The 15,411-nt window shown below is 46.2% G+C and overlaps 1 protein-coding gene and 1 long non-coding RNA gene across 2 annotated transcripts in view; both read right to left on the bottom strand.

The window, feature by feature from the left end:
* Positions 1-2,542: 2,542 nt before the first annotated feature.
* Positions 2,543-14,544, bottom strand: LOC120945061. The gene is made up of 2 exons (XR_005750535.1): positions 14,513-14,544; positions 2,543-2,945 (listed from the first exon to the last, which is right to left on the bottom strand). It is a non-coding gene; the product is annotated as an uncharacterized LOC120945061 (long non-coding RNA).
* The window catches only part of LOC120945060 (G-protein coupled receptor 22-like), a 166,737-nt gene continuing 154,449 nt past the window's right edge, over positions 3,124-15,411 (bottom strand). The window contains exon 4 of the mRNA XM_040358914.1: positions 3,124-5,078. Coding sequence (XP_040214848.1) covers positions 3,736-5,028 — 1,293 coding nt within the window. The 5' untranslated portion in view covers positions 5,029-5,078 and the 3' untranslated portion in view covers positions 3,124-3,735. The remainder of the gene's footprint in view (positions 5,079-15,411) is intronic.

The following is a 15,411-nucleotide window of genomic DNA, read 5'->3' as shown; positions in this document are numbered from 1 at the left end:
GCGACGGCGCGGATTCGGACTTGCGACGGCGTAGGTCTTTCTGAATCCGGGCCAACATTTCCCCGTTCTTCCTAGTGACATGTCACTGATCGCCGGTTCCCTCTCATCGGGAACAGCGATCAGTGATGTGTCACTCGTAGCCACGCCCCTAACAGTTAGAATCACTCCCTAGGACACACTTAACCCCTTCAGCGCCCCCTACTGGTTAACCCCTTCCCTGCCAGTGTCATTTTTACAGCAACCAGTGCATTTTTATAGCACTGATCGCTGTAAAAATGACAATGACAATGGTCCCAAAATGGCTTTAAAAGTGTCAGATGTGTCCGCCACAATGTCGTAGTCACGATAAAAATTGCAGATCGCCCCCATTACTAGTAATGCCTCCCTAAATGTGCCCTTTTCCACCCTTCAGTCAAGGGTTGCCTTTCTGTATTTGGCTTTTCCACCTTTCACTCAAGAGTTACCTGACTAATTGTGCCCTTTTCCCTGCTTCACTGAACATTCTATTTAACATTGCATGTGGATACATGGCTTTTTTTTTAACAATTGGCTCAAGGGATGGCTCTCTGAATGTGCCCTTGTCCCCCCTTTAGCCATTGATGGCTCTCTGAATGTGCCCTTGTCCACCCTTTAGCCATTGATGGCTCTCAATAAGTGGCCTTTCCACCTTTCACTCATGGTTTGCCTCGCTTTACGTGCCCTTTACCACCCTTCACTCAAGTAAAACTTCATTTTACATTCTATTTATTGTTGCCTCTGGATACATGCCCTGTTCCAGGACTGACTCTCGAAATGTGCCCTTGTCTACCCTTCAATCAATGGATGCCTCTCCATATGCATTTCTTCCACCTTTCACCCAATGGTTGTCTTACTATATGTACATTTTTCTGCCCTTTATTTAAGTGAAGCTTCACTTTAAATTCACTTTAGGTTCTATTTAACATTGCCTTTGGATATGTGCCCTGTTCCACTAAAGGGGTGCCTCTCTAAATGTACCCTTGCCCATTATTTAGTCAAGGGATGTACAGTATGTGTACTGTCCACCTTTAGCCCAAGGGTTGCCTTGCCTTACCCCTTTCCACCCTTCACTCAAGTGAAGCTTCACTTTACATTCTATTTACCAAAGCCTTAGAATGTGTGCCCTGTTCCTCAATTCACTTAAGGGATGCCTCCTTAAATGTGCCCTTGTCCACTCTTCAGTCAAAGGATGTAATGTATGCGGCCTTTCTACATTTCACACAAAGTTTGCCTTACTATACGTACCTCTTTCCACCCTTCACTCAAGTGAAGCTTCACTTTACATTCTGTTTACCAATGACCCTGGATATGTGCCCTGTTCCACAATTCACTGCCTCTCTAAATGTGCCCCTGTCCACCTTTCAGTCAAATGATGCCTGTCTGTATGTGGCCCTTTCACCTTTCACTCAAAGGTTGACTTACTATATGTGTTCTGTTCCATAGTTCCATCAAGGGCTACCTCTCTAAGTGTGCCCTTGTCTACCCTTCAGTCAAGGGATGCCTGTCTGTATGTGGCCCTTTCACCTTTCACTCAAAGGTTGACTTACTATATGTGTTCTGTTCCACAGTTCCATCAAAGGTTACCTTTCTAAGTGTGCCCTTGTCCACCCTTCAGTCAAGGGATGCCTGTCTGTAGATGGCCCTTCCACAGTTCACTCAAAGGTTGACTTACTATATGTGTTCTGTTCCACGGATCAGTCAAGGGTTACCCTTCCAAGTGTGCCCATGTCCACCCTTCAGTCAAGGGATGCCTGTCTGTATGTGGCCCTTACACCTTTCACTCAAAGGTAGAACTACTATATGTGTTCTGTTCCACAGATCAGTCAAGGGCTACCTCTCTAGGTGTGTCCTTGTCCACCCTTCATTCAAGGGATGCCTGTCTGTAGGTGGCCCTTCCACCTTTCACTCAAAGGTTGACTTACTATATGTGTTCTGTTCCACAGTTCCATCAAAGGTTACCTTTCTAAGTGTGTCCTTGTCCACCCTTCAGTCAAGGGATGCCTGTCTGTAGGTGGCCCTTCCACCTTTCACTCAAAGGTTGACTTACTATATGTGTTCTGTTCCACAGATCAGTCAAGGGTTACCCTTCCAAGTGTGCCCTTGTCCACCCTTCAGTTACGGGATGCCTGTCTGTATGTGGCCTCTCCACCTTTCACTCAAAGGTAGAACTACTATATGTGTTCTGTTCCACAGATCAGTCAAGGGCTACCTTTCTAAGTGTGCCCTTGTCCACCCTTCAGTCAAGGGATGCCTGTCTGTATGTGGCCCTTCCACCTTTCACTCAAGTGAAGCTTCATTTTACATTCTATTTAACAATGCCCCTGAAAACGTGACCCTACTTGTGCCCTTTACCACTTTTCAAAAAAGCAATGCCTTCTAAACTGTTCCCGTTTCCAGCCATGTTCCTGTTAGTGAATTGGCAGCCTGCGTGGCGCACAACATGGGTTTCCAGGGCCCGTTCACATGTTAAGCTGTGAAGGGATCGGATCCCTCAGCCTCTGTCAAGTTCCCTTGCATTGTGTTATTTTTTTTTTGCACCGACATTGTCATTATATTGCCGACAAATACATCCTATTGTGCTTTAATGAGCCGACTATCTTCTACAGACGTACCACGTGGATGAAACGTACAGCGTACCATTCACAATGTCAGAACTGCATCCTTTGCGTGTTGCAGAAAACCTGGTGCAAATTGCCACTGGCTCTAATATGAATTGCCTCAATAAAATGGAAGGTTACATTTATTAGTTTTGTTTGTTTCTTTTTTTTTTTTTTTAAGAAAAGTGGAAGAATACATTGACTATCTGTAGTGGATTTAAAATATGTGCAAACTAACGCACAATTACTAAAGTGTCCCTAGGGAGGCTTATGCCTTTTATAGCCAGACTGAATATTTAGACACCACACTCTCTCTCTCTCTCTCTCTCTCTCTCTCTCTCTCTCTCTCTCTCTATATATATATATATATATATATATATATATATATATATATATATCTATATATATATATATATATATATATATCTATATCTATATATATATATATCTATATATATATATATATATATATATATATATATATATATATCTATATATATATCTATATATATATATATCTATATATATTCTTTTTAAAACTATAAAACAAATATTGTTGATATATTTTTTTTCTTTTTACAGTCCTAAATTTACAGTTCTTGGCTGCGGCGATGTTAAAATCAAATATATTATCCGTAGAAAAATACGGGTTCTTTAAGAAGTTCCTGTTTCTTTGATGTGTGTCCATTTTTATTAACTTGAAAGAACAAATTTCTGTCCTAGGATGATTCTTTGTCACATCGAGGCATGCGGTTCTACTCACTATAAAAACTTCTAGATTCTCGATTTGCCAGGTTTTGGACAAAAATCGACTCAACGGTGACTTCGAAAATTCACTGCAGCCGCCCCTACATACGGGGTACAGATCACCTGGATTATCCACCCTACATCGGATGGGTTGAATGGACTTGTGGCGAGCCAAGCCACAGAGGTAACATGGCAGTGCTTTAAAAATGGAGCTAGGCTATAGTTTTTTTGGGCTACAACCGATAGAATATACTGCTCCTCGATCATATAAAGGTTGAGAGTTGGAAAAATAAAAATAAAATTGTGCACTTGTATCCGCCATTAATCCCTCTGTCATAAGAGTCTTGTAACACCAGCTTCTAACCAGATAGGATCATTCCTTCACGGCATCTGTAAGACATCGGTCGGTCCCTTCGCTACACTCCAACTTTGCTTTCCTCCCCTTTTTGGGCTCTATCCAAGAGTTGTGTATCACTGTCCCCCCAGGAGCGGGGTCTACTTGCAACACTGAAACCACTCTCTTCTTCATCTTATTTTTCAAGACATTGCGGAATTTCTGGCGAGTGAAGGCATACACCAGAGGGTGGAAAATGGTTGTGCCGTAGGCCATGGTGATAAAGCAGATTCGCAGTTTTACCATGAAATCACTGGGCCCCAGACAGAGGATAAGTAGGTTCACAATAGATATGGGGGCCCAGCAGAGCAGGAAGGTGGTGATGATAATGAGAGACATCCTAAAGACACGTTTCTGGCGTTCTCTGCGATCCCGGTGGCGTTTCACTGCGCGCCTTAAGGCGATGATAACAGACACAGAAGCCTGTACCCTCATTGGCGGGTTTGGGCCAGCAGGAGGAGGAGCCAGTCTCTTGGTTTCCGCCATGGTGCTTTGGTCCGAAGATTTCCTTTTCTTCTTCTTCTTGGTTTTCCGACGTTGGCTCCTCTTAAAATGGTTGCCGATCCTAATGTTGAGGGCCTGAAGGATTTTGGAATAGGTGACCAGCATAACAGCCACCGCTGCAAAGAAGATGGGTATCTGGATGACAAGGTGGTAGTACATACCCACCCCTGTGTGATACTCATTGACACTTACGCAGAGTAAAGTCCGGTTCTGCCAGGTAGCAATGTGATCTGGGTCACCAAAAAATTCCACCTCGAAGAAAGGAATGAAGAAGACCATGAGCGAGACGAACCAGACACAGGACAGGAGTAGCACCATCCTGCTGGGGGTGAGAACCCGATTCGCGGGTCTCACGGAGATATCGTACCTGTCCAGACTGATGACAAGGACATTGATGGCTGTTGCGATGCTACTGAAGGTGACACAGGCCTCATGGAAGCAGCAAACCAGAGCTATGTTCTGCTCTAGAGGAATCAAGATGATGACTATTGTCAGTGGGACACAGATCACACAGATGATGACGTCCAAAACGTGAAGGTTCATGGTCACCATGTTGCTGACTGAATCCACAAGGTTGGACTGCATGCAGTAAAGCACGAGGACTGTCAAGTTGCTGCTAAAACCCAATACAATTTCCAACATGAGGAAGCTGGTGAGGGACACCTGGAAGCCCAGCGGGTACGGAAAGTACCAGCTGGCATCGGAACTAGATCCATCGTTAGTTTCCAAGATGGCGTCGTACATATCTGTCTCCTTGGCTGACACCATTCTGTCCTCTGCATAGTCCTAGGAATGAGGAATTTCTTCAGTACATTCCCCTGTAAGCAAAAGAAAATAAGTAAACCAATCAGTATATTGATAAATAACATCATTTCAAAAGTTTTCATTGCTATACCCTTCACCTCCCTGGTGGTATGATTATTTCAGATTTTAGGTGCTGAAAGCGGTACCATTATTTTGCAAGAAAATTTGTCGTTTTACATTGTAGACCTGTACCGTATTTATCGGCGTATACCACGCACTTTTTTGCCCTGAAAGTCAGGGCAAAATCGTGGTTGCGCGATATACGCCGATACCCGCTTCCCATGCCGAGTTTGAACCACTGCGCCGGCATATACCGAGGGCAGTACACTCGGGTATAGTCGGGCAGGCTCGGCTCCTCTCGCGGTCACATCCTGGACGTACAGGATGCACAGGACGTGACCGCGAGAGGAGCCGAGCCTGCCCGACTATACCCGAGTGTACTGCGTTTGGTATATGCCGGCGCAGTGGTTCAAACTCAGCGCGGGAAGCGGGGATCGAGCGGTTAGGACACCGCAGAAGGACGCCAGACCCGACGAGGCCGCCGATGGACGCCGCGCAAGACACCAAAACTGTAAGTACTAAAATGTTTTTTTTTACAGGAATGCGGGTACACTTTAGGGGTGCGTGCTATACGCCGGAGCGTGCAATACCCCGATAAATACGGTAATTCTTAGAAATAACTCACTTAAATCTGTCCAAACAATAGTCTAGTAGACATCCCGGGTATGATAAAGTTTGAAAAACAAAATCATAAATTATAATATAATAAATAACTATAAATAATTATAACAAATAATAATATAATTATAATAAAAGTTTATCCCGAGCCGCTGCTCTGCATATCCATTCACACACAGAGCTCTGGCTCCGCCACTTGATGGGGCAAACTGGCGGCAATTGATGGGGCACACTGGAGGCAATTGATGGGGCACACTGGCGGCAACTGATGGGGCAAACTGGCAGCTACTGATGGGGCAAACTGGAGGCCATTGATGGGGCACACTTGCGGCAATTAATGGTTACAGTAGCTGCATTTAATGGGCACAGTGGTGGCAATTTATGGGTACAGTGGCTGAGTTTGATGGCACAGTGGCTGCGTTTGATGGCACAGTGGCTGCGTTTGATGGCACAGTGGCTGCATTTGATGGGCACAGTGGGGCAATTGATGGGCACAGTGGCTGCAATTGATGTTTTTTTTTTTAGTTTGTTTGCGACCCCCCCCAACAAAAAATTTGAGCACCAGCCGCCACTGGACCCAAGGAAAAGACAATTGGGGCGGAAGGAGGGGACTGGGGTCCAGCTGTGGAATCTAAGTAAGCTTCTCCTTGAATTCTCTAATGCTGGGACTATAAACTTGTACTGAGAAGATCCAATAATAGGATGGTAAGGTGGTACTTTGAAGCGTTCTCCAACGCTCTGGCGTCTGAGCCTGCTGAGAGTGGGCGTCTTTTCGCTGTATCGTGCAAGGGAACAATACGCAGGAAGCCCACAGCGGCACGTGCTCCGGTGCTGGATCTTCTCATTAGCCGGAGCCGGTTTGGATTCAGAGCATGCCTCGCATGGAGAAGTCTGCGGCAAAGCTGGATGAATAGACAAACAAAGTGGATTTCAGGTGGGAATAATCTCTGGCACACGGTGAATCATCCCGCTGTATGACTGATGGCACGATGCAGCGCTCAATGTATATTGATGAGGAGGGGCTGAGATGAAAGGATGGGGGGGGGTGGAGGGGGGGGGAAGGGCCACGCAAGCCAACAAAAAGTTAAAGTAAATCTAAACCCCAAATGGAAATTTAATTTGCTAAAGCACTGCGTGTTATAAACAATCGCCTTTTTTATTTTAGAAAATACTGGATGGACATAAATACAAATCCTTTGGCAGGTGAAGCATTGAAAGGAGGTCGGCTCCACTTCAGATGTTTTTGTACATAGAAGGGAGGAGTGGAGTGCGCACAGCGAAGGGCTCTTGTATGGTGAAAGAACAGCGAAGTGCCGAGTTCAATAAGTAGAGTGATGGATTGCAGCTATGAACGCTGATGAAGTTCTAATAGAGAGACCCGACGTTTCATTACATCTCATTGTGCTGTGGATGGGGGAGATGGAGAAACGTATCACTGTGTGCTCTGCTAAGTGTACCTGTCAGAGAATTCCACTCCAAGGAAGGACCGGGGGCTTTAAAGTGACACTGATCACCAATGAAAGGAACATTCTTCCCAATGATCACCAATGTAAGGGACATTCTTCCCACTGATCACCAATGTAAGGAACATTCTTCCCACTGATCACCAATGTAAGGAACATTCTTCCCACTGACCACCAATGTAAGGAACATTCTTCCCACTGATCACCAATGTAAGGAACATTCTTCCCACTGATCACCAATGTAAGGAACATTCTTCTCACTGATCACCAATGTAAGGAACATTCTTCCCACTGATCACCAATGTAAGGGACATTCTTCTCACTGATCACCAATGTAAGGAACATTCTTCTCACTGATCACCAATGTAAGGGACATTCTTCCCACTGATCACCAATGTAAGGAACATTCTTCCCACTGATCACCAATGTAAGGAATATTCTTCCCACTGATCACCAATGTAAGGAACATTCTTCCCACTGATCACCAATGTAAGGAACATTCTTCCCACTGATCACCAATGTAAGGAACATTCTTCCCACTGATCACCAATGTAAGGGACATTCTTCTCACTGATCACCAATGTAAGGAACATTCTTCCCACTGATCACCAATGTAAGGAACATTCTTCCCACTGATCACCAATGTAAGGAATATTCTTCCCACTGATCACCAATGTAAGGAACATTCTTCTATTTTTATCAGAAGTTCCCCCGAGACCTGAACGTTACTGTCAGAGTTCCTTTGGGGTAAAAAGTGTGAGGAAGGATGTTTTAGCTCTATACACACATTAGGAAATGAGGATTTTGCAGAATCACTTGAGGAGTAAATGTGTATTCTGAAAATATAAAGCACTATCACAGTGGTTCTCAACCTGGGGTCGGGACCCCCTCGGGGGTCAATTGATGATTTGCCAGGGGTCACCAAATCCTGGGCTGTTCCTGAAGTCCTCACCACTCTCCCAGCCTTTTTGCGACTGCCCAGCAGGGCTGTTTATGGAGCCTGTGACCACCCAGCTGGACTGTTCCTGGAGCCCACGGCCACCGACCCAGCCTCTTTGCAGCCGCCCATTCAGTTCACGGCATGGCTGGGGGGCAGAGACTAGAGGTCCGCTGACAGGTGAGGATTGTGAGGTGGGAGGGGCTGGAAGAGACCCTATCTCCTGACTTCAGCATAGGTGGCACTGCTACGAGACACCACAAAGTTGGAGACACAGTGAGTAACACTACCTGTGGTCAATCACAGGTAGTGTTACTCACTGTGTCTCCGACTTTGTGGTGTCTCGTAGCAGTGCCACCTATGCTGAAGTCAGGAGATAGGGTCTCCTCCAGCCCCTCCCACCTTCATCAAGAGCACCTAAGTTGGCTGATCAGAACTCCCCCCACCACTGCCACTCATTCCACCCCCCCCCCCCCTTCAAGAAGTAAGAGAATGAATAAAAATAGAGAATACATGGAAGGGAGAGGAAAAGAGGGGGAGGAAAAAAGTAAAATGAGAGAAAGAATAAGAGAAAGAACAAGAAAGATGGCTAGAGAGAGGGATGGGGAAAAATAAATAAATAAATTAGGATAGAGAGGGATAAAAGGGCAAGAAAGGAGAAAAAAGAGAGAGTGGTACATTCTAAAATGTACCATAAGAGGTTTTAATACTGTACGAGTGGAAGGGACTCAGGGAGCGCTAAATGTCCATGGATTGGGGGTGCAAATTACTTGTCTTGCCTTGGGAGCTGACAACCCACGCTATGAAAAGAATTTTACTGTTAGGGGTCCCCACAACTTGGGAAATTTTATCAGGGGGCCACAGCACTAGAGAGGTTGAGAACCACTGCACTATCATAATCCCCGGGACTGATGAGGTCCCTGAGGTTTACTCTAAGGACCGCCGTTTTGAAATCTGTACTAAATGATTATCTTTCTGGTGACCCCGGGGTTACCCGACACACATAGAGAAGATGAACTCATTTCAATAAAATCGATTCTCTCTGCTGACTGAGGGGCCACGAGGGGCATCTACCGAGATCTGAGGGACCGTGTGATGCTCTTTGGTGATATTGTACACAGCGAGCATCACTCATTGACCAATCCAGTCATTCATTTATGCAGATAGACATCGTCTAGAAGATTTTGTTAGAATTTGAAAAATGAGAACAATAATAATAAAAAAAAATGGTTGCCATTAATAGATGTTTGTTTTGCAGCCTGTACATCTAGGCCCCGTTCACATCTGTACATCCTGTGATAGTGAAGGGAAATGCATGTTTCTGCCCAAAAGAATCTGGACAAACCAAGCGATGCCCATTACAAGAACCTCTATGACCAGAGTGATGCTCATTACAAGAACCTCTATGACCAGAGTGATGCCCATTACAAGAACCTCTATGACCAGAGTGATGCCCATTACAAGAACCTCTATGACCAGAGTGATGCCCATTACAAGAATCTCTATGACCAGAGTGATGCCCATTACAAGAACCTCTATGACCAGAGTGATGCCCATTACAAGAATCTCTATGACCAGAGTGATGCCCATTACAAGAACCTCTACGACCTCCAGAAATATTTATTACAAGAATCTCTAATGTGATGCCCATTACAAGAACCTCCATGACCCCCGTAGTGCCCATTACAAGAACCTCTATGACCCCAGTGATGCCCATTACAAGAACCTCTACGACCTCCAGAAATGTCCATTACAAGAATCTCTAATGTGATGCCCATTACAAGAACCTCCATGACCCCTGTGGTGCCCATTACAAGAACCTCTATGACCCCAGTGATGCCCATTACAAGAACCTCCATGACCCCAGTGATGCCCATTACAAGAACCTCCATGACCCCAGTGATGCCCATTACAAGAACCTCTATGACCCCAGTAATCTCCATTACAAGAATGCCCATTACAAGAACCTCTATGACCAGAGTGATGCCCATTACAAGAACCTCTACGACCTCCAGAAATGTCCATTACAAGAATCTCTAATGTGATGCCCATTACAAGAACCTCCATGACCCCTGTGTTGCCCATTACAAGAACCTCTATGACCCCAATGATGCCCATTACAAGAACCTCTACGAACTCCAGAAATGTCCATTACAAGAATCTCTAATGTGATGGCCATTACAAGAACCTCCATGACCCCAGTGATGCCCATTACAAGAACATCCATGACCCCAGTGATGCCCATTACAAGAACCTCCATGACCCCAGTGATGCCCATTACAAGAACCTCCATGACCCCAGTGATGCCCATTACAAGAACCTCTATGACCCCAGTAATCTCCATTACAAGAATGCCCATTACAAGAACCTTTACAACCAGAGTGATGCCCATTGCAAAAAAATCCATGACCCTCATGATGTCCATTACAAGAACCTATATGACCCCTGTGATGCACATTACATGAACCTCTACAACACGGGTGTCAAACTCAATTTCATTGTGGGACGCATCATCAGCATTAAGATTGCCCTGAAAAGGGCCGGTTGTATCTGTAAGATTAGATGTCCAGCGCATCCCCTCCCCTTACATTAGATGTCAAGAGCCCCCCCAACCATCAGAAGTTGAGTCCCCCACTCTCCCTTACATCACAGTGCACCCCCCTTTCCTTATGCTGCTGCTGGGAAGAAGCTGGATGCATTGCTTAAAAGCAAACAGTAGTGGTCTTGAGAGGAGGACCAGAGGAGGGCTGGAGCTCTCCTGCAGCTGCAGGAAAGGTGCGAGGGCCACATGATATGGCCTGGAGGGCCGTATTCAGCCCGCGGGCCTTGAGTTTGACACCTGTGCTCTACAACCTCCAGTAATGTCCACTACAAGAACCTCTAATTTGATGCCCATTACAAGAACCTCTATGACCCCAGTGATGCCCATTACAAGAACCTTTATTACCCCCATAATGCCAATTACAAGAACCTCTATAACCCTAGTAATGCCCATTACAAGAACCTCTACGCCCCTTCATAATACCCATTACAAGAACCTCTACGCCCCTTCATAATGCCCATTACAAGAACCTTTATGACTTAACTCCAGTGATGCCCATTACAAGAACTTCTAAGGCCCCTTTGATGCCCATTTTAAGGACCTCTATAATTTCCCCAGCGATGCTCATTACAAGAACCTCCATGACTCTTGCGGTGCCCACGGATCTTGAAGATGGCTTCCAAAAATCATATCAAAGCGATCGCATCACTGAAGTGAAATCGGAAATTTCAGTGTCATGCACCCTTCATCAGGCTTGTGATGAAGGCGTCCTCCCTAATGAAGGGGTCCTGCATGCCCCCCCCCCCTGAAACTGTATTGTGATCGCTCAATACATTTTTGGATGTTATCTTGAAGACCCTTAGTGTGCTTCAACATTTCAGAGCCACACAGGACCCCTTTGTCAGGCATGTGATGCCATCACATGCCTGATGAAGGGGTCCTGCGTGGCTCCAAGCGGGCACCATTGAATATAATGGGAATCTTAATGTTGAGTATTGATGTTCTTTGGTAAACTCACTTCAAATGAACGGGTCTAAATGGGGCCTTATAGTCCTGTGAGCAGGCCAGAGGTGAAGCAGAGACACCACGGAGGTGTCGCCCTCCTCCTATATGTTGTGATGGAACATGTGATCACAGGTACAGTGGAATCTCGGATTGCGGGTAACGTGGTTAACAAGCGTTTCGCAATACGAGCGCTGTATTTTTATAAATCCTAACTCGGTTTGCGAGTGTTGTCTCGCAAAATGAGCAGGATTCAAGCCAAAGCGGTGTGCAGTACCGCGTTTGATCTGAGGTGGGGGGGGGGACGCCGATCGGTGCCGTTCGGAAATGCTCAGAAAGACTGGGAAATACTCCGTTCCCGAGCATTTGCAAGGTTTGTCGAGGTCAGCCGAGCTGTCCTTGGGCCTTTCCGGGTGTCTCCAAAGCTCTCCGGCGCCCCCCCCCACCTCTGGCCACATGCGGTATTGCATGTCATAGAAGTCAATGAACAAATTATTTTCGTTTCCATTGACTTCAATGGGGAAACTCGCTTTGATATGTGAGTACTTTGCAGTGGCGTCACTAGGGTTGGTGTCACCCCCCCACCAACTATAGTCCCCCCTCAGTACAGACCCCCCCTCCCGCTGTACAGACCCCCCCATCAGTACAGACACCCCCCCCTAGTGCAGACCCCCCCAGCATTACAGACCCCCCTCAGTACAGACACCCTTCCCAGTGCAGACCCCCCAGCATTACAGACCCCCCTCAGTGCAGACCCCCCAGCAGTATAGATGCCCCCCCTTACATACCTCAGAACAGCGCTGACAGATATACACACACTGTGTGTCCCTCGAGCGCAGGCTCCTCCTCCACTGTGGATGTAAATAGAAAGGAGGAAGCGGCTTCGGTCCGCGCCACTGTGTACCGCTAATCAGGGCAGCGGTTGTGTTAGTGGTGCTGCTAGCCACGGGGTGTCACCCGGGTGCGGCCTGCCCCCCCGCGCACCCACCTGGTACTTTGGATTCCGAGCATTCTCCTGGAACGAATTATGCTCGTAATCTGAGGTTCCACTGTATGTGCCCCAGCCGTGTATTTAGCGGTTTGGTGGAAGCCACCTTGAAGGACGGCCTATCAGAGTGCACGCGGCTCTTCTGCAGCAGATAGAGAAATAAAAAGAGAGACGAAAAAGAAAATCTTCATCTCTTCCCTGAAGCAATTGGAAGTGACGTCTCGAGTGGCCCGCAGTTCAGCAAGGATTTCTATGAAGTGGTTGAGACGGCACATCTGTGAGCAGAACGGCAATCTGCATTACATCAACGCGACTTATTTCATTTCTGACATTTAACTCGATTCCTGCCAGACGAGACGCAAGAGCTCAGGAGACGCAATCACCAGCTTCTATTCCCTTTCATTTCATTGGCCCCCCTGCGGCTCTCCGGCGCAGGAAGAACACGAATTCTATGATGCCTGTTTTTTAAAGGGGTGTTCTCCTTTATTCCAAAAATGGACCCATCAGACCCTCGGTGTTCCGGCACAGAGACCCCTCCAGCGCCTTCCTGATCCTCCCTTAATTTGCTTTGCTGCTGGATCAAGAATTTGAATGTGAAACTTCTAAATAAAGGGCCAGATTCACAAAGAGATACGACGGTGTATCTACAGATACACCATCGTATCTCTGACTTACACTGGTCCTATCTATGCGCCTGATTCATAGAATCAGATACGCATAGATAGGACTAAGATCTGACAGTGTTACACTGTGTTACACTGTCGGATCTTTTTTTCAATTTAAAAATGGCGCCGGGGGCGTTCCCGCTGATTTACGATAAATAATATGTAAATCAGCGAGATACGCAAATTCACGAACCTACGCGGACCCGACGCAGTCTTCTTACGACGCTTCCGTAGCGGCTTTCCCGGCGTATACTTACCCCTTCTTTTATCAGGCGCAGCCAATGTTAAGTATAGCCGGCGTTCCCGCGTCGAATTTGAATTTTTTAACGTCGTTTGCGTAAGTCGTTCTCGAATACGGACGGACGTCGTTTACGTAAGCGTCGAAACCACTGACGTCCTAGCGACGTCAGCGGGAGCAATGCACGGCGGGAAAACTTCGCGGACGGCGCCTGCGCATTTAAATCGGTGCGGGCGCCGAATTCCGCCGGGGGATTTAGGATCCGCCGTCGCAAGTTTGGAGGTAAGTGGTTTGTGAATTTGCCACTTGCCTCCTAAACTTGCGGGAGCGGATCTTAATTCACGTAGATCGAGCGGATCTATAGATCCGCTGAGCTACGTGAATCTGGCACAAAGAGTGAGACCTGCATGCCTGCTTGCCTCCCTTGCGCTACGCCGACGTAACTTAGGAGGCAAGTGCTTTGTGAATACAGTACTTGCCTCACTATGTTACGTCGGCGTAGTGCAAATGGGATGCGCTACGCCAAACTAAAGATGTGCCGCTCTACCTGAATCCGGCTATATACTGTGTATATATATATATATATATATATATTAGCATAGACCCTAGAGATAAAATAAAATTGCGGTCGTTTTAATATTTTATGTCACACTGTAGTTGCGCAGCGGGCTTTCAAACGCAATTCTTTTGGATTTTTTTTTATTAATTAAAAACAAAAAAACAGTAAAATTAGCCCAATTTTTTTTGTATAATGTGAAAGATGATGGCTGTGTGTTGAGTTATTTTGAGGGGACAGCAAATTTACACTGTTATACAAGCTGTACACTCACTACACAACATTGTAGCAAAGTGTCATTTCCTCAGTGCTGTCACATGAAAAGATGGAATAAAAATGTGAGGGGTGTACTTACTTTTGTGAGATACTGTACACACACATATATATATATATATATATATATATATATATATATACCGTATTTATCGGCGTATATCACGCACTATTTTCCCCTTAAAATAAGGGGAAAATCGTGGGTGCGCAATATACGCCAATAGCCGCTTCCCACGCTCAGTTTGAAATCCTGCGCCGACATATACCGAGTGCAGTACACTCGGGTACATTCGGCTAGTCTCGGCTTCGCTCGTGCTCACGCATAAACGTCACAGAGCGTGAGCGCAAGCGAAGCCGAGCCTTCCAGAATGTACCCGAGTGTACTGCACTCGGTATATGTCGGCGGAGGCGTTCGAACTGAGCACGGGAAGTGGGGACTCGACTTGGGGCGCGCGCTGGAGAAGCCGGGAGGACACCATCGAGGCCACAGACGGACGCTGGACCGGACGATGGACGCTGGGAAGACACCAAAACTGTAAGTAATGAAATCATATAACTTTTTTTTTTACAGGAATTTCGGGGGGCAACTTTAGGGGTGCGCGGTATACGCGGGAGCGCGTTATACCGCGATAAATACGGTATATATATACATACACACACACACACATGTGAGTTTGAGCTTTGGGATGCACACCCTAAGGCAATAGGCAGCGCACACCTATGACTCGGTAACATAAATAGGTTTTGGCTTTAGATATACTTTAAGTAAAATCTGATGCCCCGTACACACGATCATTTTTCGGGTTGTAAAAAACAAAGTTTTTTAAAAATGTAATTTAAAACGATCGTGTGTGGGCTTCAGAGCATTTTTCGGGTTCTTATTTTTTTGGGTTGTAAAAAATGGTCGTGTGTGGGCTTTAACGACGTGAAAAAACCTGCGCATGCTCAGAAGCAAGTTATGAGACGGGAGCGCTCGTTCTGGTAAAACTACCGTTCATAATGGAG

Source organism: Rana temporaria, chromosome 7 (assembly GCF_905171775.1).
Source record: "Rana temporaria chromosome 7, aRanTem1.1, whole genome shotgun sequence".
Lineage (NCBI taxonomy): Eukaryota > Metazoa > Chordata > Amphibia > Anura > Ranidae > Rana > Rana temporaria.
Note: the sequence above shows the minus strand (reverse complement) of the source record. Positions and strands in the feature narration are given on the sequence as shown.